The sequence below is a fragment of the Salmo trutta genome, chromosome 2 (genome assembly GCF_901001165.1).
Source record: "Salmo trutta chromosome 2, fSalTru1.1, whole genome shotgun sequence".
Lineage (NCBI taxonomy): Eukaryota > Metazoa > Chordata > Actinopteri > Salmoniformes > Salmonidae > Salmo > Salmo trutta.
The window spans coordinates 12,059,113-12,081,224 of NC_042958.1; the positions used below are offsets into that span (position 1 = coordinate 12,059,113).

Below are 22,112 nucleotides of genomic sequence, written 5' to 3' on the forward strand. Positions count from 1 at the left end.
TACGGCGAAAGCATACCATGCGATTATCTGAGAACAGCACCCAGCAGACAAATCATTACAAACAGTTACCAGCCAAGTAGAGGAGTTCCACAAGTCAGAAATAGTGATAAAATGAATCACCTTTGATCTTCGTATGGTTGCACTCACAAGACTCCCATTTACTCAATAAATGTTTGTTTTGCTTGATAAAGTCCATCTTTATATCCAAAAACCTCAGTTTTGTTCGCGCGTTTTTTTTCAGTAATCCACAGGCTCACAGGCAGTCACAATAGACAGACGAAAAATCCGAAAAGTATCAGTAAAATTCATAGAAACATGTCAAATGATGTTTATAATCAATCCTCAGGTTGTTTTTAGTCATAATAATCAATAACATTTCAACCGGACAAAAGCTTCGTCAATATAAAAGAAAAACAAGAAAGTCATGCCCTCGGGCGTGCGCATGAAAACCCTCGGGGACACTGAATGGTCCACTCATTCAAAGTGGTCTTACTCCCTCATTTTTCAGAATACAAGCCTGAAACAATTTCTAGACTGTTGTCATCTAGTGGAAGCCATAGGAAGTGCAATTTGAGTCCTAAATCAATGGATGCTGTAATGGCATTCAATAGAAAATTATAAAAACAAAAAAATCCCACTTCCAGGATGGATTTTTCTCAGGTCTTCGCCTGCCTTATGAGTTCTGTTATACTCACAGACATTATTTTAACAGGTTTGGAAACTTTAGAGTGTTTTCTATCCAAATCTTAAATCTGCATATCCTAGCTTCTGGGCCTGAGTAGCAGGCCGTTTACTTTGGGCACGCTTTTCATCCGGAGGTGAAAATAGTGCCCCCTACCCTAAGGAAGTTAACCTCATGGCTTGGTTTTTGCTCTGACATGCACGGTCAACTGTGGGACCTTATATAGACAGATGTGTACCTTTCTAAATCATGTCCAATCAATTGAATTTACCACAGGTGGACTCCAATCAAGGATGATCAATGGAAACAGGATGCAACTGAGCTCAATTTCAAGTCTCAGCAAAGGGTCAGAATACTTACGGAAACAAGGTTTTTCTGTTTTTAATTTTTAATAAACCTTCCTAAAAACCTGTTTTTGCTTTGTCATTATGGGGTATTATGTGTAGATTGATGAGGAAAATGTGTTATTTAATCCATTTTAAAATACTGTAAGGCTGTAACGTAACAAAATGTGAAAAAGTCAAGGGGTCTGAAGACTTTCCGAGTGCACTGTATGTGATCATATTCTGAATTCTTTGATGGAAGTGGTTATGTGGTGTGCCACAATCGGAAACACAAATTGCAACAAAAAAATAACATGATTCTGGAGATTTTCATAAAAATGTAATCCATTCAAGGGTCTTTTGGAGGAAGGACTGTTAATATGTCGCTCCATTTTGAGTCTCATAGCAAAGGGTCTGAATACTTGTGTAAATAAGGTATTTCTGTTTTTCTTTTTTATAAATTTGCAACAACAACAAAAAATTCTAACCTGTGTTTTCTTTGTCATGATGGGGTTTTGTGTGTAGATTGATGAGGATTTTTATTTATTTAATCCATTATAGAATAAAGCTGTAACGTAACAAAATGGGGGAAAAAGGAAGGGGTCTGAATACTTTTCGAATGTAGTGTTTAGTTGGAAGCCTTTCTTAAGAAACATTTTAATTCATTAGATGATGATCTTGTTGAAAATACTTTGATGGTTGACAATAAGAAACTTTGAGCGAATCATTTTCATGTGGGTTATTTATGCATAAGCTGACTATCTAAATAGAGCTTCGGATGTGCTACTTCATTTCCTTTGCTATTTCTGTTTTGAACTTCAGTATGCCTGTTCTGTAGCATAAAATACAACCATTCAGGGGCTAAAAGGTTCAGGATAATGTTTCTACTCATGGGAGCCCTCTGATGAAGTCCACATGCTAAATGATGAACAGGAGAATGAAGGGATCGAGCAAATGGACTGAAAATGGGATTTTTCTCCAGGAGGTGACTGAAAGGCAGGCTCGAAACGACTGCTATTTTGTCCAATTCCAGCCTTAGAATGAATGTGGGATCTTATTTTCCAACTAAATGGAAAATTGCCACCAAATTGCATGCTCTTTGAGATGGACGACACAGCTTATCTTCACAAAATCATTTTCTGGTCCTTCCCAGGCTGTTCACAGGGTTTTGCCAAGTATTTGCGACCTGCCTCCCAGATACCTTTGAACATCGTTTTCAGACACACAGGAGTGCAACAGGAATAAATTGTGTCCCTCCTCTCCCACAGATAGACGGGGAAATAGACTGAGCTAGTGAAGTTATGTCTTTCTTTGATGCTTTGAGATCACAAAGCCCGAGGCGGCGACTGTGAAGTGTGAATTCCATTGAGTGTAAATTACTTTGAATGTATGAAGAAATTGGTGTGTTCAGTTGCATGAACAAATCTGTGACGTGTGACACAAGGACAATAAGACATGAAAATTGCATTGGTGTATTTTTGGTTTATTGCATCGACTCTGGCATTTGTGTCAAGGAAACACTGTACATTTCCTATTTCTTTGCAAAGGCATTCCAGACACAGTAGTTCTGGTTTGGCTTAGGTTAGGGTTAGGAACTAGGTTACATAGCTTGTTTTATGTTATTTGACAAGGAGATGCACTGATATTGGCTATAAGCTGGGAAGAATCAGAGTATCTTGCAGCTGTTCCACTGGAGATTTTAGGTTCATATGGAGGCAAAAGTTTCTGTGTAGCTCACGCACTCTCTCCTCAGAATTATAACGCACCTTTCACAAGGCGGTTGCATACTAATTAGCCTACAACATGTCAGTGAAGCCCCTTGATCATAGTTAATTAATGCTGTGATGATACACTACATGACCAAAAGTATGTGGACACCCCTTCAAATGATTGGATTCAGCTATTTCAGCAACACCCGTTACTGACAGGTGTATAAAATAGAGCACACAGCCATGCAATCTCCATAGCGAAAAATTGGAAGTAGAGTGGCCGTACTGAAGAGTTCAGTGACTCTCAATGTGGCACCCTCATAGGTGGCACCCGAGTTCCAAACTACCTCTGGAAGTAACGTCAATACAAGAACTGTTTGTCAGGAGCTTCATGAAATGGGTTTCCATAACCGAGCAGCCGCACACAAGCCTAATATCACCATGCGCAATGCCAAGCGTTGGCTGGAGTGATGTAAAGCTCGCTGACATTGGACTCTGGAGCAGTGGAAACGTGTTCTCTGGAGTTATGAATCACGCTTCACCATCTGGCATTCCGACAGACGAATCTGAGTTTGGCGGTTGCGAGGAGAATGCTACCTGCCGCAATGCATAGTGCCAACTATAAAGTTTGGTGGAGAAGGAATAATGTTCTGAGGCTGTTATTCATGGTTGGGGTTAGGCCCTTTAGTTCCAGTGAAGGGATATCTTAACGCTGGAGCATACAATGACATTCTAGTCGATTCTGTGCTTCCAACTTTGTGGGAACAGTTTTGGAATGCTGTTCCAGCATGACAATGCCCATACACAAAGTAAAGGTCCATACAGAAATGGTTTGTCGAGATCGGTGTGGAAGAACTTGACTGGCCTGCACAGAGCCCTGACCGCAACACCATCAAACACCTTTGGGATGAATTGGAACGCCAACTGCGAGCCAGACCTAATCGCCCAACATCAGTGCCTGACCTCACTAATGCTTTTGTGGCAGAATAGAAGCAAGTCCCCACAGCGATGTTCCAACATCTAGTCAAAAGCCTTCCCAGAAGAGTGGAGGCTGTTATAGCAGCAAGGGGGAACCAACTCCATATTAATGCCCATGATTTTGGAATGAGATGTTCCATGAGCAGGTGTCCACATACATTTGACCATGTTAGAGTATGCATTCCTTTACCTATTTTATTTGATTGGATGTTTATTAGATTGCATGAATGCCATACACATATAAATATGACAAAAAAACACTACTAATCAGAGAAGAACATATGTTTCTTCTTTCAGATAACCTATTGCTGATCAATATCTTCAAGCAATTAAAAATGTTACTCTGTTTTGGCTGTTATCGCCTGGCACCGAAACACAATTAAACCTAATGACAGTCACATGTTGACTCAAGCGTGCAAAAGTGATGCGCTTGACAAATATTTTTGCAAGTTAAATTAGGTTCTACCAATCAGCAACTTGTGGACTACTTCCACAAGAGAGCATACCCATGGAAACATTATACTAGGGGACCTACTCCACGCAGCAGTCATGATCATGATTAAAAACATCAATAATTGTCCTTGCAGCGTCAGAGCATTGTAGCCCCACTAGCATTTTGTATATTGATGTGTTTGGTTATTCAGCTGTGACTTCCCACTGGCTGTTTACAATACAATGCTTGTGTGTGTGTGTGTGTGTGTGTGTGTGTGTGTGTGTGTGTGTGTGTGTGTGTGTGTGTGTGTGTGTGTGTGTGTGTGTGTGTGTGTGTGTGTGTGTGCATGTGTTACAATTGAGTGCTACTGTGTAGGTGTTACAATGAGTGCAGGTCTATTATATTGGGTATTATGTAAAATCCTGAATCTGTTGTGGACACTCCAAAAGAAAGTGATGTTTGTCCTCTCATGCTGGCACAAAGTGGCCAATGTTATTGTTTAAAGGAGCCTCACTGAGCCTCAGTTGTTTGTGTTCTCCCTGCATGACACTCACTCAACCAAACATGTTGGACTATATAGCTCATGATTATTGTTATTTTGCAGGATTGCCAGGCAAATGATTCACTAGTAGGCTACACCATTTGTATAAACTTGTTGATAAGGGATGTGTCTGGCTCTGTTTGTGGGGTTGTTTACGTCACAGTCCACTAACTCTCCTCCCACCTGCTGTGACCAGCCCTCAGCAGTGACCCCTGCGAAAGCACCCCCGTTTCGCCGGAGCACCACCAGGGATTGTGGGAAAACAGGTTGTTGGTTTTAATGAGGGTGTATACTGGGCGGTGTGGTAAAAAGCCCCTGCTGTTCTTATCTAATGATGTCTGCCGCTCCATTCAATTGAGCGAAGAAGGTCACTAAAAGGCTTACCTCATAGACCAGACCACTCTATTCCATTAGAGCGTGTGTGTGTGTGTGTGTGTGTGTGTGTGTAGTTTCTCTTAATTAAGACCTTAGCCACAGGTACTAGTTACATACCATCTGCTCAGTTCTGTTCCCCCCACTGTAAACAAATGTAAAAGTTATTAATCCAGCTATTTTGATTTTTTAGGCTTTCAATATCCTTTTCAAAGAATTACTCCTAGCTTGGATGTTCTGTTTGTTCTCTCTGTTGGAGCTGAACTGTAGAAATGTCCAACTTTCTTTCATCTTTGAGTCCGATTTTTGACAGGTGTGGTTGATGTAGGCCATGTGGTGGTTGTTGTTGTTGCTGTTGTTGCTGCTGTTCTGAAGTAAAATAGGGGGTGCTTATATGTGAGGTATGAAATTGTTTTTTTGACTCCCCCTGAGACACCCACAGAGAGTGGGGGCTCGTTGTGGCTGCTGCTGCTGCAGCATAAGTCTCCTGGTGAAATACATTTCTTCACCAAATCCTCAATAATATGGGTTGTATAGTCTTTTGTGACAAAAAGGAAAAGGTTGAAAACCCTCTTCTCATTCAACTCACTCCATACCCTGCAGAGACCATTTATCAAATTCGATATTGATACTTGTTACTTTTCAATTGAATTTTGCACTTAAAACAGTATTAAACCTACTGTGTAACTTCGCTTGTTTCATTGTTTCAAGTTTTCTCCTAAAACACACCTAATTTGAAATCATTTTTCTAGCAAAAAGCCTCTTGGCGCCGTTCCCCCAGCAAAGTCACCAATGATCCAAAAGCTCAATTTTTATCTGTCACATTCATTTGCCAGTGACGGCTGCTGACTCCTTGCCTCATTAATAATCACCCCTCCTCCACTGCCTTTTGCTTGTGGCAATTCTCCTTGAGAATTCATGTTGTTTGTTTCTGTAGTTCACACTCGTCCTTCACAGACCCATCAATTTGAGTTCTCTCCCTTTCTTTCCTACTCCTTCCATTTATTTTATTCATTCTTCCATTGTTCTCTCTCACTTCCTGTCCTTTTCTTCCCCCCTACTCTTTATACTAACAGACAGTATCACTCCATTATTTTCTCTCTCCCTTACCCCATACCCACATCTCGTTTATTTTTCCCTTTCCTTCTTTTACTCTCCATCTTACGACCACAACCTTTCTCTTGTTCACTCTCCTTTCCTATTTTTCTCTCTCCTTTCTTTCTCTCTCTCTGACCGTGTGTTTCTCTCTGTCTGTTTTGTGTGACCAGGAGCTGGTGGGGAGTAACCCTCCTCAGAGGAACTGGAAGGGTATTGCAATCGCCCTGCTTGTCATTCTGGTCATCTGCTCCCTGATCGTCACCTCGGTCATCCTGCTGACACCAGGTACGTGGAGAGGAGAGAGGAGGGGTGGGGAATGGAGAGGAGAGACTAATGGAGAGGAGAGGAGAATGGAATGGAGAGGAGAGGAGAATGGAGAGAAGAGGGGAGGAGAATGGAGAGAAGAGGGGAGGAGAGGGGAATGGAATGGAATGGAGAGGAGAGGAGAATGGAATGGAGAGGAGAGGAGAGGAGAATGGAATGGAGAGGAGAGGAGAGGAGAATGGAGAGGAGAATGGAGAGGAGAGGAGAATGGAATGGAGAGGAGAGGAGAATGGAATGGAGAGGAGAGGAGAATGGAGAGGAGAATGGAGAGGAGAATGGAGAGGAGAGGAGAGGAGAGGAGAGGGGAATGGAATGGAGAGGAGAGGAGAGAAGAATGGAGAGGAGAGGAGAATGGAGAGGAGAGGAGAGGAGAATGGAGAGGAGAGGAGAATGGAGAGGAGAGGAGAGGAGGCTGACACCAGGTACGAGGAGAGGGCAGGGGAAGGAAGGGGAGGACAGGGTTGACACCAGGTAGGTGGAGAGGGGAGGGGCCAGGGTTGACACCAGGTACGTGGAGAGGCGAGGAGAGGAGAGAGGATGGGAGGAGAGGAGAGAGGGTTGACACCAGGTACGTGGAGAGGGGAGGAGAGAGGATGGGAGGAGGGGAGAGAGGGTTGACACCAGGTGCGTGGAGAGGGGAGGAGAGAGGATGGGAGGAGAGGAGAGAGGGTTGACACCAGGTGCGTGGAGAGGGGAGGAGAGAGGATGGGAGGAGAGGAGAGAGGGTTGACACCAGGTGCGTGGAGAGGGGAGGAGAGAGGATGGGAGGAGAGGAGAGAGGGTTGACACCAGGTGCGTGTGACTGAGAGGAGAGGGGAAGGGATAGGGTTGACTACCGTACCATATGCACAAACAGGTTTAACATGCAGCGTGTGTCACATTATCTTCCAATGTCACAGAGTAGTGCACTCGTAGCAGCAGTGCAGTGGGCAAACACGAAACATGTTCACTGCATGTAGATGGAGTCTTTTTTTCTGTTATGTGTTCTCACATGGGGCTCCCGAGTGGCGCAGCAGTCTAAGGCACTGCATCTCAGTGCTAGAGGCATCACGACAGACCCTGGTTCGATTCCAGGCTGTATCACAACCGACCGTGATTGGGAGTCCCATAGGGCGGCACACAATTGGCCCAACGTCGTCTGGGTTAGCGAAGGGTTTGCCCAGGGTAGTTCGTCATTGTAAATAAGAATTTGTTCTTAACTGACTTCAAATCAAACTTTATTTGTCACATACGCCAAATACAACAAGCGTAGACTTTACCGTGAAATGCTTACTTACAAGCCCTTAACCAACAGTGCAGTTCAAGAAGAGTTAAGAAAATATTTACCAAATAGACTAAAGTAACGCGTAACGCAATAAGAATAAGAATAACGATGCTATATACAGGGGGTACCGGTACCGAGTCAGTGTGCTGGGGTACAGGTTAGTTGAGGTAATTTGTACATGTTGGTAAGGGTGAAGTGACTATGCATAGATAATAAACAACAAATAGCAGCAGTGTACAAAGGGGGGGCAAATGCAAATAGTTCGGTGGTGATTTTATTAATTGTTCAGCATGGCTTGGGGGTAGTAGCTGTTAAGGAGCCTTTTGGTCCTAGACTTGACGCTCCGCTACCGCTTGCTGTGCGTTAGAAGAGAAAACAGTCTATAACTTGGGTTACTGGAGTCTCTGACAATTTTATGGGCTTTCCTCTGACACCGCCTGGATGGCAAGAAGTTTGGCTCCAGTGATGTACTGGTCTGTACGCCCTACCCTCTGTGCGCCTTACGGTCAGATGCCGAGCAGTTGCCATACCAGGCGGTGATGCAACCGGTCAGGATACTCTCGATGGTGCAGCTGTAGAACCTTTTGACGATCTGGGGACCCATGCCAAATCTTTTCAGTCTCCTTAGGGGGAAAAGGTTTTGTCGTGCCCTCTTCACCACTGTCTTGGTATATTTGGACCATGATAGTTCGTTGGTGATATGGACACCAAGGAACTTGAAACTCTCGACCCGCTCCACTACAGCCCCATCGATGTTAATGGGGGCCTGTTCGGCCCTCCATTTCCTGTGGTCCACGATCATCTCCTTTGTCTTGATCACGTTGAGGAAGAGGTTGTTGTCCTGGCACCACACTGCCAGTTCTCTGACCTCCTCCCTATAGGCCGTCTAATCGTTGTCAGTGATCAGGCCTACCACTGTTGTGTCGTCAGCAAACTTGATGATAGTGTTGGAGACGTGTTTGGCCACGCAGTCGTGGGTGAACAGGGAGTACAGGAGGGGAGTAAGTACACACCCCTGAGGGGCCCCAGTCTTAAGGATCAGCGTGGCAGACGTGTTGTTGCCTACTCTTACCACTTGGGGGCAGCCTGTCAGAATGTCCAGGATCCAGTTGCAGTGGGAGGTATTTAGTCCCAGGGTCCTTAGCTTAGTGATGAGCTTTGTGGGCACTATGGTGTTGAACGCTGAGCTGTATCCAATGAACAGCATTCTCACATAGGTGTTCCTTTTGTCCAGGTGGGAAAGGGCAGTGTGGAGTGTGATTGAGATTGTGTCCTCTGTGGATCTGTTGGGGCGGTATGCGAATTGGAGTGGGTCTAAGGTGTCCAGGATGATGGTGTTGATGTGAGCCCTGACCAGCCTTTCAAAGCACTTCATGGCTACCGACGTGAGTGTTACGGGGCGATAATCATTTAAGCAGGTTACCTTCGCTTCCTTGGGCACAGGGACTATGGTGGTCTGCTTGAAACATGTAGGTATTACAGACTCGGTCAGGGAGAAATTGAAAATGTCAGTGAAGACACTTGACATTTGGTCAGCGCATGCTTTGAGTACAAGTCCTGGTAATCTGTCTAGCCCAACGGCTTTGTGAATGTTGACCTGTTTAAAGGTTTTGTTAAACCGTCATCACACGGTCATCCAGAACAGCTGGTTCTCTCGTGCATGCTTCAGTGTTGCTTGCCTCAAAGTGAGCATAAAAGGCACTTAGCTCGTCTGGTAGGCTCGCGTCACTGGGCAGCTCGCGTCTGGGTTTCCCTTTGTAGTCTGTAATAGTTTTCAAGCCCTGCCACATCCGACGAGTGTCAGAGCCGGTGTAGTAGGATTCAATCTTAATCCTGTGTTGACGCTTTGCTTGTTTGATGGTTCGTCTAAGGCCATAGCGGGATTTCTTATAAGTGTCCGGATTAGTCTGCCGCTCCTTGAAAGCGGCAGCTCTAGCCTTTAGCTCGATGCGGATGTTCCCTGTAATCCATGGCCTTTGGTTGGGATATGTATGTACGGTCACTGTGGGGATGACGTCGTCGATGCACTTATTGATGAAGCCGGTGACTGAGTAGGTGTACTCCTCAATGCCATTGGATGAATCCCGGAACATATTCCAGTCTGTGCTTGCAAAACAGGCCTGTAGTGTAGCATCCGCATCATCTGACCACTTCCATATTGAGCGAGTCACAGGTTCTTCCTGCTTTAGTTTTTGCTTGTAAGCAGGAATCAGGAGGATAGAATTATGGTCAGATTTTCCAAATGGAGGGCGGGGGAGAGCTTTATATGCATCTCTGTGTGTGGAGTAAAGGTGGTCTAGGATTTTCTTTCCTCTGGTTGCACATGTGACATGCTGGTACAAATTTGATAAAACTGATTTAAGTTTGCCTGCATGAAAGTCCCCTGAAACTAGGAGCGCCGCTTCTGGGTGAGCATTTTCTTCTTTGCTTATGGCCTTATAGAGTTGGTTGAGAGTGGTCTTAGTGCCAGCTTCGTTCTGTGGTGGTAAATAGACGGCTACGAATAATATAGATGAGAACTCTCTTGGTAGAGAGTGTGGTCTACAGCTTATCATAAGGTACTCTATCTCAGGCGAGCAATACCTCAAGACTTCTTTAATATTAGACATCGCACACCAGCTGTTATTGACAAATATGCACACACCCCCACCCCTCATCTTACCAGATGTAGCTTCTCTGTTCTGCCGGTGCATGGAAAATCCCGCCAGGTCTATGTTATCCGTATCAACGTTCAGCCACGTCTTTGTGAAACATAAGATATTACAGTTTTTAATGCCCCGTTGATAGGATAATATTAATCGTCGATCATACATTTTATTTTCCAATGATTGCACGTTAGCAAGAAGAATTGATGGCAGCCTATCAGTAATTCTCTAATATTACGGCATACATGACATTACAGCTGGAACTTAATTTGGCCAATGAAAATGGCTCAACAGAATAAAATCCTCAAAAAAGTTTTGAACAGGCTTATATTGCAGCTACTATCAACAAAGTTGATTGCCTACTGTAGACCTACCCAACAAATGACAGCAATAGGCAAATGCTATTTCTTTTACAACAGGCCTATAATAATAATAATAATAATAATAGTTATTATTAATGACTAAACGGTTGCTAATAAATACGAAAATAAATAAATGAAAGGTTGAAAATTGCGTCAAACCTGAACATGGACTTGCACAAAGTCCATTTGGCTGTGCAATATTGTTGTCCACTACAATATTCTTCTGTAACTTTAGTTTTACTTCAATGAAAAATAACCATCTTCGCAATCAACAGTATCCTAGGCCAAGGCTCCTATTACTTGCTCTCTCTCTCTTTCTCTCTCCTCAGCAGCAGGTGCACGTGAGGTGAGCAGCTGGAACCAGTGTCAGCTGGACCTGAGCTATACGTTTTATTGAGTTGCAATTAGCTGACATAGATAACAAGCTTGCACAGTTCTCATCAAACAAACATTAAAGGATCAGAGAACAGGTCCAATCAGCTCAGTCTGCAAATCAATTTTAATTGCACATAACCGAGACTGTGGAAATTATATCAGAACCGACCCAGTGCCGAGACAAAAGTCCAAATTTAGGATCTTGGAATTTCGGGTAAGTTGGACCCGTGAAGACCTTTAACGCAGACACACATAGTGGCATTTATTTTCCATCGATCTCTTTCTTCTGAAGCCAGTCAGAATGTCCTTCAGATCTCAGTGCTAGCTGTGCCACTAGAGATTCTGGGTTCGAGTCCAGGCTCTGTTGCAGCTGGCCGCAGCCGGGAGACCCATAGGGCAGCGCATAATTGGTCCAGCGAAGTCCGGGTTAGGGAAGGGTTTGGCCGGCAGGGATGTCCTTGTCCCATCACGCACTAGCGACCCCTGTGGCATGCCAGGCGCAGTGCACGCTGACACAGTCGCCAGGTGTACAGAGTTTCCTCCAACACATTGGTGTGCGGTATCCACTTGGTAGTTATAGTCTTGTCTCATCGCTGCAACTCCCGTACGGACCCGGGAGTGGCGAAGGTTGAGAGCCATGCGTCCCCTGAAACACAATCCAATCAAGCCACACTGCTTCTTGACACAATGCCCATTTAACCTGGAAGCCAGCCAATAAAATATATATTTTTTTAAAGAAATTGGGCAAAAAATAAGAAATGAACGACCTTCAAGCTCTGTTTGGGAAGATTTACATGAAAAGCTAATCAATAGGCCATCTGCTTATATTTTAGCTCACAGAGCCCCTTGATGTGTTTTATATTCAGGAGATGCCATATCGATCAATTTAAATGCCAATATATATTATTACCAAGTTACTGAGACAAGTTACTTTTGAAGGTTTTGGCTTGAAGTCGATGAAAGATTACTTTTGACATTCAACCAGATGCTTAAGTCATTTTCTTAACCGTGTGAAGAAAATGGATGCATTTAATCCATTTCTTGCATTTTTTCATATGTCTGCTATCAAATGTACATAATCAAAACAGGAAGCTTTCCTCCCACATTTCAATCTACTGTGTATTCAGTGTCTCGGATCATTTAGCTGTCTTGTCCTGATAAATCTGTATGTAAATATGTATTATTTGGATGTGAAATCCCATGTGGAAGTGACTAATGGCATTTTTATCACTAATACTCATTATTAGGCTTGAAAAAGGGTGGGTATATTACTGGAAACCTTCCAAGTTTACCACTAAACTTATCAAGGCACAAGGTGAGACCCAGATGCAGACACAGGAGGCAGATGGTTGGAGTCTTAAAATGTTTATTAATCCAAAGGGGTAGGCAAGAGAATGGTCGTGGACAGGCAAAAAGGTCGAAACCAGATCAGAGTGCAATAGGTACCGAAGGGCAGGCAGAATCAAGGTCAGGGCAGGCAGGATGATCAGGCAGGCAGGAAAGTAGTCCAGAGTCAGGCAGGGGTCAGAACCGGGAGGCCTATAAGAAGAGAATAGAAAAGGAGTACGGGAAAAACACGCTGGTTGACTTGACTAAACATACAAGACGAACTGGCACAGAGAGATAGGAAACACAGGGATAAGTACACTGGGGAAAATAAGCAGCACCTGGAGGGTCTTCCCTGTGGCTCAGTTGGTAGAGCATGGTGTGTGCAATGCCAGGGTTGTGGGATTGATTCCCACGGGGGGCCAGTACAACAAAAACAAAAAAAATGGATGAAATGGATGTATTCACTACTGTAAGTTGCTCTGGATAAGAGTGTCTGCTAAATGACTAAAATGTCAAATGTAAAAATGAGGGGGTGGAGACAATCACAGGAACAGGTGAAACAGATGAAACAGATCAGAGTGTGACAAAACTACCAGAATTTTGGTATATTTCAAGGATTTTATGTAATCTATCACAAAATATTTAGTGGCCCTTTTGGGTACTTCAGATAATCACAGGTGTCTGTAATTATCTCTCGTGGCCTTATCACAACAAATAAATGAAATTAATAAAAAATATGATTTCCCCCCCAAACATTGAATGACAAAACTGTAAAACATTATCCTAAATATAAACCATCAACTTAATGAATACCATTGGTGTTTAATATGAAGGTTTTAGCATGAAATATCCTTTATATATTTTTACACACTTTTTTATTTATTATACTATCTCAGTTGTCAATGTTTTGGCGTCAAACTGGAGGCAATTGTGAAAAAAGTCAATAGTTGGATGAGTTGCAGAGTTAATAAAAAATCATGCAATTGTTGATTAGATTCTTTCTTATTATTAATAGGATATTTTCTCTTGAACCATAAAGCCTATCTACTAGACACTCATGGGCAATATGGACGCAGATATTAAAACTACATTAATACATTTTTGAATACTTATTCAAGTATATATTATCAAAGTCATAAATTACCAAAGTTATGATAGATTGCCACAGATTTTCTGTTAATTACCAAAATTACGGAAGATCCGGTAACTTTGGTAAACTACCGGTAGCTTTGCAACCCTAAACATTACTATGTAGGCTTGCTTTGTTGTTTTTATTTATGTTTCTTGTAGAGTCAAGGTTTTGTCCATGTCGGCATATTTCCTCCCAGAGATTTATCTGGTTTAGTATCCTGAAGTACAGTAGTTCTTCAGTTTCCCCTCACCAGTTTTCATCTGATGCATGGGCCCACCAAACCAACTGTATCCAAGAGAAAGTGTGCATGAGTTATGTGGCCTACCGTGAAAGGCATAAAGCACACAAGACATTCAACCTTCCATTAGCACAATTTTTAGTAGTTTGCAGGTAACTGACTGTAGTGACTTACCCAGTGGTAGATACAATAGACCAATTTAGGCTGCAGCACTAGAGTACTGTACCAGATGCCAAAGGGTCTCAACACCTTGTCAGCTCCTACTGTAGGTGTGAACTGTTCCCCCCTTCTTCTTCATTTCTCTTTTCATATTTTAGAGACAGCTGTGAGGGGAAATGTAGAGGTGAAAGTGACAGCCATCAGGGCAGACCTGAGGATTGAACCCCCGTCTGGGGCAATGTGTTGTCCTGAGTTGGCAGCGCTAAACCAGATTCTGACACAAACTGTTCCCCTCTGCCGTTGCCTCTTCTGGTCTTAGACTCCCTCCCAGTACCGGCCTGACTTCTGGAGCAGAAAGGGACTGTGGGAGTCAGAGGGGACTGTGGAGACTGGACATGTGACATCTCCAGCTTGCAACCCTCCCTAATCCCCCATTGCCTCCCTTCAAACTCCTACACAGTGTGCCCAAGCAGAACTTTTCACAAAGGGCATCCCAGTTGGCTTTCACAGACTACTCATTACTGGGAGTTTGTAGGGCTATTTCATCAAATGGTAAAAATTTGATCAAATAAAAAATCCATTGGTTAATAAAAAGAGGCTTAAGGAGATTTAGTGGATTAATTAGCTATCCACAACAACCCAAAACAACAACTGGATGATGGGGCTGAGTGATTTCTCCGCTTTTTCTTATCTGCTTCTGGCTTTATTCACTTCTTTAAAGTGATTCCTTGAAGACCAATACATGTGTGTTTGCTTTGACTGAGTTTGGTGTATTTGTTAAGGATTAGGTTTTTCCAGGAGATGGGAGTCCAACTCCCTGGACATATTACACAACCTGCAGTCCAGTTGTGCAAATAATCCTGCACCAAAATCACCACTTCCACCTCTTAACCTACCCCTCGTGATTCTGACACCATTCTGTACTGCTCAATGCAGTAAATAGTCATTTAAACAAGACATGCGGATCCATCTGTACACCAGACCCACATAAACAAATACTACAGCTGCCTATAGAATCCTACAGTACTCACTATAGAATTCTGCAGTAAACTGCAGAAGACTGTAGCATACTATACTACAAAACTGTAGTATCCCTCTAACATGTGTAGTACTTACTATAGAATATTGTAGTATACTGTAGAATACTATAGTAAATACTACAGTATTATCCACACAAAAAAACTGTAGTAAATATGACAGTAATGTCCACAAAGACACAACACTGTAAAATATAGTAAACACTACAGTATTTAATTTGCATATACCCTGCCCATTCTCCTCCCCCATATCCCAATGTGCCACCCATAGAAACCTGCAAGTTTAGACCGTATATATCTCTACAGGCTTTAGACAAGAGCAGAACCTCTGAACTGTCTGTTCAGACCCAAGTCCTACCTTATGGAAGATGTGCTATTTTAGTATTTCTCCAGTAGGTTTCCTCAAGGAGAAAGCCTCCACAACTATCAAATATAGTAAAACACAAACACAAATACTACAGTAATGTCCTCAAAAACACTACAGTAAATACTACAGTAATGTCCTAAAAACACTACAGTAAATACTACATTATACTACAGTCCACCAAAACACTACAGTAAATACTACAGTATACTATAGTCCACCAAAACACTACAATAAATACTACAGTATACTAAAGTCCACCAAAACACTACAGTAAATATTACAGTATACTACAGTCCACCAAAACACTACAATAAATACTACAGTCCACCAAAACACTACAGTAAATACTACAGTATACTACAGTCCACCAAAACTCTACAGTAAATACTACAAAATACCACAGTCTACAAAAACACTACATTAATTACTATAGTGTCACGCCTGCTCCCGCTCTCCCTCTTTGACGTTGAAGGGCTCCAGGCTGCCCTTCATAACGCATACCTGTCACCATCATCACGCGCAGCTGCGCAATATTGGACTCACCTGGACTCCATTACCTTGTCGATTACTCCCTCTATATCTCTGTGCTCCTCAGTTTGTTCCATGTCAGCATTGATTTTTCCCCTGTCCAGACGCTATTCCTGTTCTGTATCATGTCTGTATTTCATTAAATGTCGATCCTTACATATATTATATACTACAGTTTTCTTTTACTACAATATTTGTACTATAGTTAACTGTAAACGCTACAGTATAGTATAGTATACTACAGCAAATAGCACAGTATTCACTGTGGTGTTTTTGCGGACATTAGACTTTAGTCTAATGTGTGAAAGTTATAGTATTTATACCATAGTGAACTATAGTATTTTTTCATGTGGGGAGTTTCCGTAGAAGACCTTATGAATGCTGTTATGAATTGAGCTGGCATGTCTCCTCCCACTCACTAACAGAAGTTTGTTGATGAATGTTACCCTGCCAAACATCAGGACAAAAACTCTGGGTCCTGATGGTTTTCACTTTCTCAACTTCTCTCTTTACTCACAATGACTAGCTGCTCGCTCTTGTAGCTAAGTCACAGATGGATCCATCACTGGGATGGCACATGCTCCACATCAGTACAAGTGGGTCAGGGTTTCACCGCTGTCTTTATGGGGGGGGGGCGGTGTTTCTGTGACTGAGGAGTGACATGCTGATTGACTGACTGACATGCTGACTGACTGACATGCTGACTGACTGACTGACTGACTGACTGACTGACTGACTGACTGACTGACTGACATAATGAGTGACTGATATGCTGACTGACTGACTGACTGACTGACATGTTGACTGACTGACTGACTGACATGCTGACTGACTGACTGACATGCTTACTGACTTACATGCTGACTGACTAACTGGCTGACATGCTGACTGACTGGCATGCTAAATTATTGACTGACAGACTGACATGCTGACTGACATGATGACTGACATGCTGATTGACTGACTGACATGCTGACTGAATGACATGCTGACTGACTGACATGCTGACAGACTGACATGCTGACTGACTGACATGCTGACTGACTGACATGTTGACTGATTGATATTTTGACTGACTGACTGACTGACTGACTGAATTACATGCTGACTGACTGACAGCTCATTGAAGTCATCAGAGGAGGAACTAGACTCCTTCCATCACTGGCTATAGCTCTTATATACCCTTGTCTCTGCCTCCAGCTCTGTGAAATACAGCTACTGGCCTATAATAGGTACTGTACTTCTGTCCCTGAACACTGACCCCTGCAATCATACAGAACTCATGTGGCAGGCTGGCAAGATTGCCCATAAGGTGTTATTTTTTATGTTTGAAGGGAGGGAAATACATGGGTTTTCTGTGGTTTCAGTTGCCTTCCGTTTGTTAAAATTATTGGTGTGCAGTAATCGACAATCTAGAATGTCCTTTAAGCCTTGACGTTTCATTTTTGAATCCCAATATAGCTGCAAGTTTTATTTCCTATCAAAGGAAAGCAGAATGTTTCTCTGACTCTTGTAACACGATTAGCAACCCAAATCCCAACAGACCTCCAGTCTAAACCTTGAGAGGGCACACACACACACACAAGTGTTTGCACACACAATAAACAGGCAAACACATTGACATACACAGCGTACAATTTATGTACACTTTTACAATCCATGAACATTCTGCCACAGATGCAGTATGATTGGATTACAAGGACAACATTTTCCTTTTGTATTGGTGTGACTGCGCGTTGGTGTGTGTTAATGAGGCAATATGCTTCTGAAATCCCCGGAGAGGGAACATGTGTGGCACAGAATGTTGTGTTCAGATTGGGCGTAACAGGCAGCCACGCCACGTTAGTTGTTGCCTCTCCAGAGACAACAGTGACTTTTAGAGGACTCACGTGTACATTGTCTCGGAACCTCCGCTCCGCTGTCTTAGGGTGTTTTCATACTTGGTCCCTTTCAGCCAATTTTTGAGAACTCTGTGCGGTTTGCGTAATTTTTGGTGCAGTGTGAACAGGAACTCCCCTCAAAAGAGCCCCTGAAGCGAACTCGAACTGAGACCATCTCGAGAGCAGTGGCGGTCAGTGCTGCTTAAGATGAGGGAGGATGATTTTTTTTAAATGATGAGCATGGTCTTATTTCTATTACACCATAATGGATGACTGTCATTCATATTCCGTTCACCTAGCTCAATGTAACATTGATAGTTTTAGGCTACTACATAATACTGAAATTTTACCTGTACCCATCATGAGGTTGCAACAACCTAGCCTATGAATTAAAGTTTACGTAGGTGCACAGGTCCAGAGAATTTTGAGTAATCAAGGTGACAGACAGTGACACATTAATACTGCCTGCATCTAGCTGATCTAGGGTGTAATCATTAGTCCAACAATTGCAAACTAGAGTTTCTATTGGAGAAATTCAGGTATGCTTTGCTCCGTTTGCTTCCGTTTAAGAAAGGTTTTTCAACAGAATCGGTGGAATGAATACACCCCTGATCACACGCAAACAGTTCACTTTCATAGCAGCCACATAAAAACAGCATGATCACTTTGCTTAGCTGCATTTGCTAGCTAAGTGAATGTAAAAGAAATATAGCTCTCTCTTTCTCATGCTTCTCCTTAATTTTGTAAGAAATTCATTTGTTAAAAACTGTTCAACTATTGTCTTTCTCTCTCTCTCTCTCTCTGAGTCAACTACTCACCACATTTTATGCACTGCAGTGCTAGCTAGATGTAGCTTGTTCTTTCAGTATTAGATTCATTCTCTGATCCTTTGATTGGGTGGACAACATGTCAGTTCATGCTGCAAGAGCTCTGATAGGTTGGAGGACGTCCTCTGGAAGTTGTCATAATTACTGTGTAAGTACATTTACATCATTTAGCAGACACTCTTATCCAGAGCGACTTACAAATTGGTGCATTCACCTTATGATATCCAGTGGAACAACCACTTTACAATAGTACATCTATATCTTGTTTGTTTTTTTTGGGGGGGGGGGTTAGAAGGATTACTTTATCCTATCCCAGGTATTCCTTAAAGAGGTGGGGTTTCAGGTGTCTCCGGAAGGTGGTGATTGACTCCGCTGTCCTGGCGTCGTGAGGGAGCTTGTTCCACCATTGGGGTGCCATAGCAGCGAACAGTTTTGACTGGGCTAAGCGGGAACTGTGTTTCCGCAGAGGTAAGGAGGCGAGCAGGCCAGAGGTGGATGAACGCAGTGCCCTTCTTTGGGTGTAGGGACTGATCAGAGCCTGAAGGTACGGAGGTGTCGTTCCCCTCACAGCTCCGTAGGCAAGCACCATGGTCTTGTAGCAGATGCGAGCTTCAACTGGAAGCCAGTGGAGTGTGCGGAGGAGCAGGGTGATGTGAGAGAACTTGGGAAGGTTGAACACCAGACGGGCTGCGGCGTTCTGGATGAGTTGTAGGGGTTTAATGGCACAGGCAGGGAGCCCCGCCAGCAGCGAGTTGCAGTAATCCAGACGGGAGATGACAAGTGCCTGGATTAGGACCTGTGCCGCTTCCTGTGTAAGGCAGGGTCGTACTCTGCGAATGTTGTAGAGCATGAACCTACAGGATCGGGTCACCGCCTTGATGTTAGCGGAGAACGACAGGGTGTTGTCCAGGGTCACGCCAAGGCTCTTAGCACTCTGGGAGGAGGACACAATGGAGTTGTCAACCGTGATGGCGAGATCATGGAACGGGCAGTCCTTCCCCGGGAGGAAGAGCAGCTCCGTCTTGTCGAGGTTCAGCTTGAGGTGGTGATCCGTCATCCACACTGATATGTCTGCCAGACATGCAGAGATGCGATTCGCCACCTGGTTATCAGAAGGGGGAAAGGAGAAGATTAATTGTGTGTCGTCTGCGTAGCAATGATAGGAGAGACCATGTGAGGATATGACAGAGCCAAGTGACTTGGTGTATAGCGAGAATAGGAGAGGGCCTAGAACTGAGCCCTGGGGGACACCAGTGGTGAGAGCACGTGGTGCGGAGACGGATTCTCGCCACGCCACCTCGTAGGAGCGACCTGTCAGGTAGGATGCAATCCAAGAGTGAGCCGCGCCGGAGATGTCCAACTCGGAGAGGGTGAGAGGAGGATCTGATGGTTCACAGTATCAAAGGCAGATAGGTCTAGAAGGATGAGAGCAGAGGAGAGAGAGTTAGCTTTAGCAGTGCGGAGAGTCTCCGTGATACAGAGAAGAGCAGTCTCAGTTGAATGACCAGTCTTGAAACCTGACTGATTTGGATCAAGAAGGTCATTCTGAGAGAGATAGCAAGAGAGCTGGCCAAGGAAGGCACGCTCAAGAGTTTCGGAGAGAAAAGAAAGAAGGGATACTGGTCTGTAGTTGTTGACATCAGAGGGATCGAGTGTAGGTTTTTTGAGAAGGGGTGCAACTCTCGCTCTCTTGAAGACGGAAGGGACGTAGCCAGCAGTCAAGGATGAGTTGATGAGCGAGGTGCGGTAGGGGAGAAGGTCTCCGGAAATGGTCTGGAGAAGAGAGGAGGGGATAGGGTCAAGTATATGGAAGGAACCATGAGCCTCCTAGGTTTTGTATTGAAGTCAATGTATCCGGAGGAAGACAGAAGCTAGCTGTTCTCCGGCTACACAATGGTGCTACCCTATAGTGTGCTGCTGAGGCTCCTGTAGACCTTCATTACAAATCAATGTGTTTTAATCAATTATTTGGTGACATTGATATATTTAGTGTAGTTTTATCTAAAATTATACATTTTTGAATGTTTTCACTATTTGTATGAAATTCACTGAGGGGGATGGTCCTCCCCTTCCTCCTCTGAGGAGCCTCCACTACTCAAGAGGTGGTCTGACATCGATTAGCCTGACTTTCATGGTCCGGTTCCATTTTCTTTTAGGGCAATGTGAACAGAAAGCTCCCCAGGTTCGCTTGTCATTATTCCCTCACCACACACTAGACTACTGCAACACAGTTTTCCTGCCATAACCCCTCACACTAGACTACTGCAACGCCGTTTCCCCTGCTATAACCCCTCACACTAGACTACTGCAACACTGAACGCCGTTTCTTTGAAACCCAACCGAACGCCGTTACTTTAAAAACCCAAACGAACATGTTACTTTAAAAACCCAACCAAACACGTTACTTTAAAAACCCAACTGAACACCGTTACTTTGAAAACCCAACCAAACACCGTTACTTTGAAAACCCAACCATACACCGTTACTTTGAAAACCCAACCATACACCGTTACTTTGAAAACCCAACCATACACCGTTACTTTAAAAACCCAACCAAACACCGTTACTTTGAAAACCCAACTGAACACCTTTACTTTTAAAACCAACTGAACTCTGTTACTTTGAAAACCCAACCAAACACCTTTACTTTTAAAACCCAACCATACACCATTACTTTTAAAACCCAACTGAACACTGTTTCTTTAAAACCCAACCGAACATTGTTACTTTAAAACCCAACCAAACACCGTTTCTTTAAAACCCAACTGAACACCGTTACTTTAAAACCCAACTGAACACCGTTACTTTAAACCCAACTGAACACTGTTACTTTAAAACCCAACTGAACACTGGTTCTTTAAAACCCAACCGAACACCGTTTCTTTAAAACCCAACTGAACACTGGTTCTTTAAAACCCAACTGAACACTGGTTCTTTAAAACCCAACTGAACACCGTTACTTTAAAACCCAACTGAACACCGTTTCTTTAAAACCCAACTGAACACTGGTTCTTTAAAACCCAACTGAACACTGGTTCTTTAAAACCCAACTGAACACCGTTACTTTAAAACCCAACTGAACACTGGTTCTTTAAAACCCAACTGAACACCGTTACTTTAAAACCCAACTGAACACTGTTTCTTTAAAACCCAACTGAACACTGTTACTTTAAAACCCAACTGAACACCGTTACTTTAAACCCAACTGAACACTGTTACTTTAAAACCCAACTGAACACTGTTTCTTTAAAACCCAACTGAACACTGGTTCTTTAAAACCCAACTGAACACCGTTACTTTAAAACCCAACTGAACACTGGTTCTTTAAAACCCAACTGAACACTTGTTCTTTAAAACCCAACTGAACACTGGTTCTTTAAAACCCAACTGAACATTGTTACTTTAAAACCCAACTGAACACCGTTACTTTAAACCCAACTGAACACTGTTACTTTAAAACCCAACTGAACACCGTTACTTTAAAACCCAACTGAACACTGGTTCTTTAA

General features: G+C 43.3%; 1 protein-coding gene across 4 annotated transcripts in view; it reads left to right on the forward strand.

The window, feature by feature from the left end:
* The window catches only part of dpp6a (dipeptidyl-peptidase 6a), a 386,275-nt gene that overhangs the window by 305,688 nt on the left and 58,475 nt on the right, over positions 1 to 22,112 (forward strand). For all 4 annotated transcript variants that reach the window (XM_029694037.1, XM_029694061.1, XM_029694054.1 and 1 more), the window contains one exon: positions 6,307 to 6,421. In XM_029694037.1, the coding sequence (XP_029549897.1) occupies positions 6,307 to 6,421 (115 nt within the window). The remainder of the gene's footprint in view (positions 1 to 6,306; positions 6,422 to 22,112) is intronic.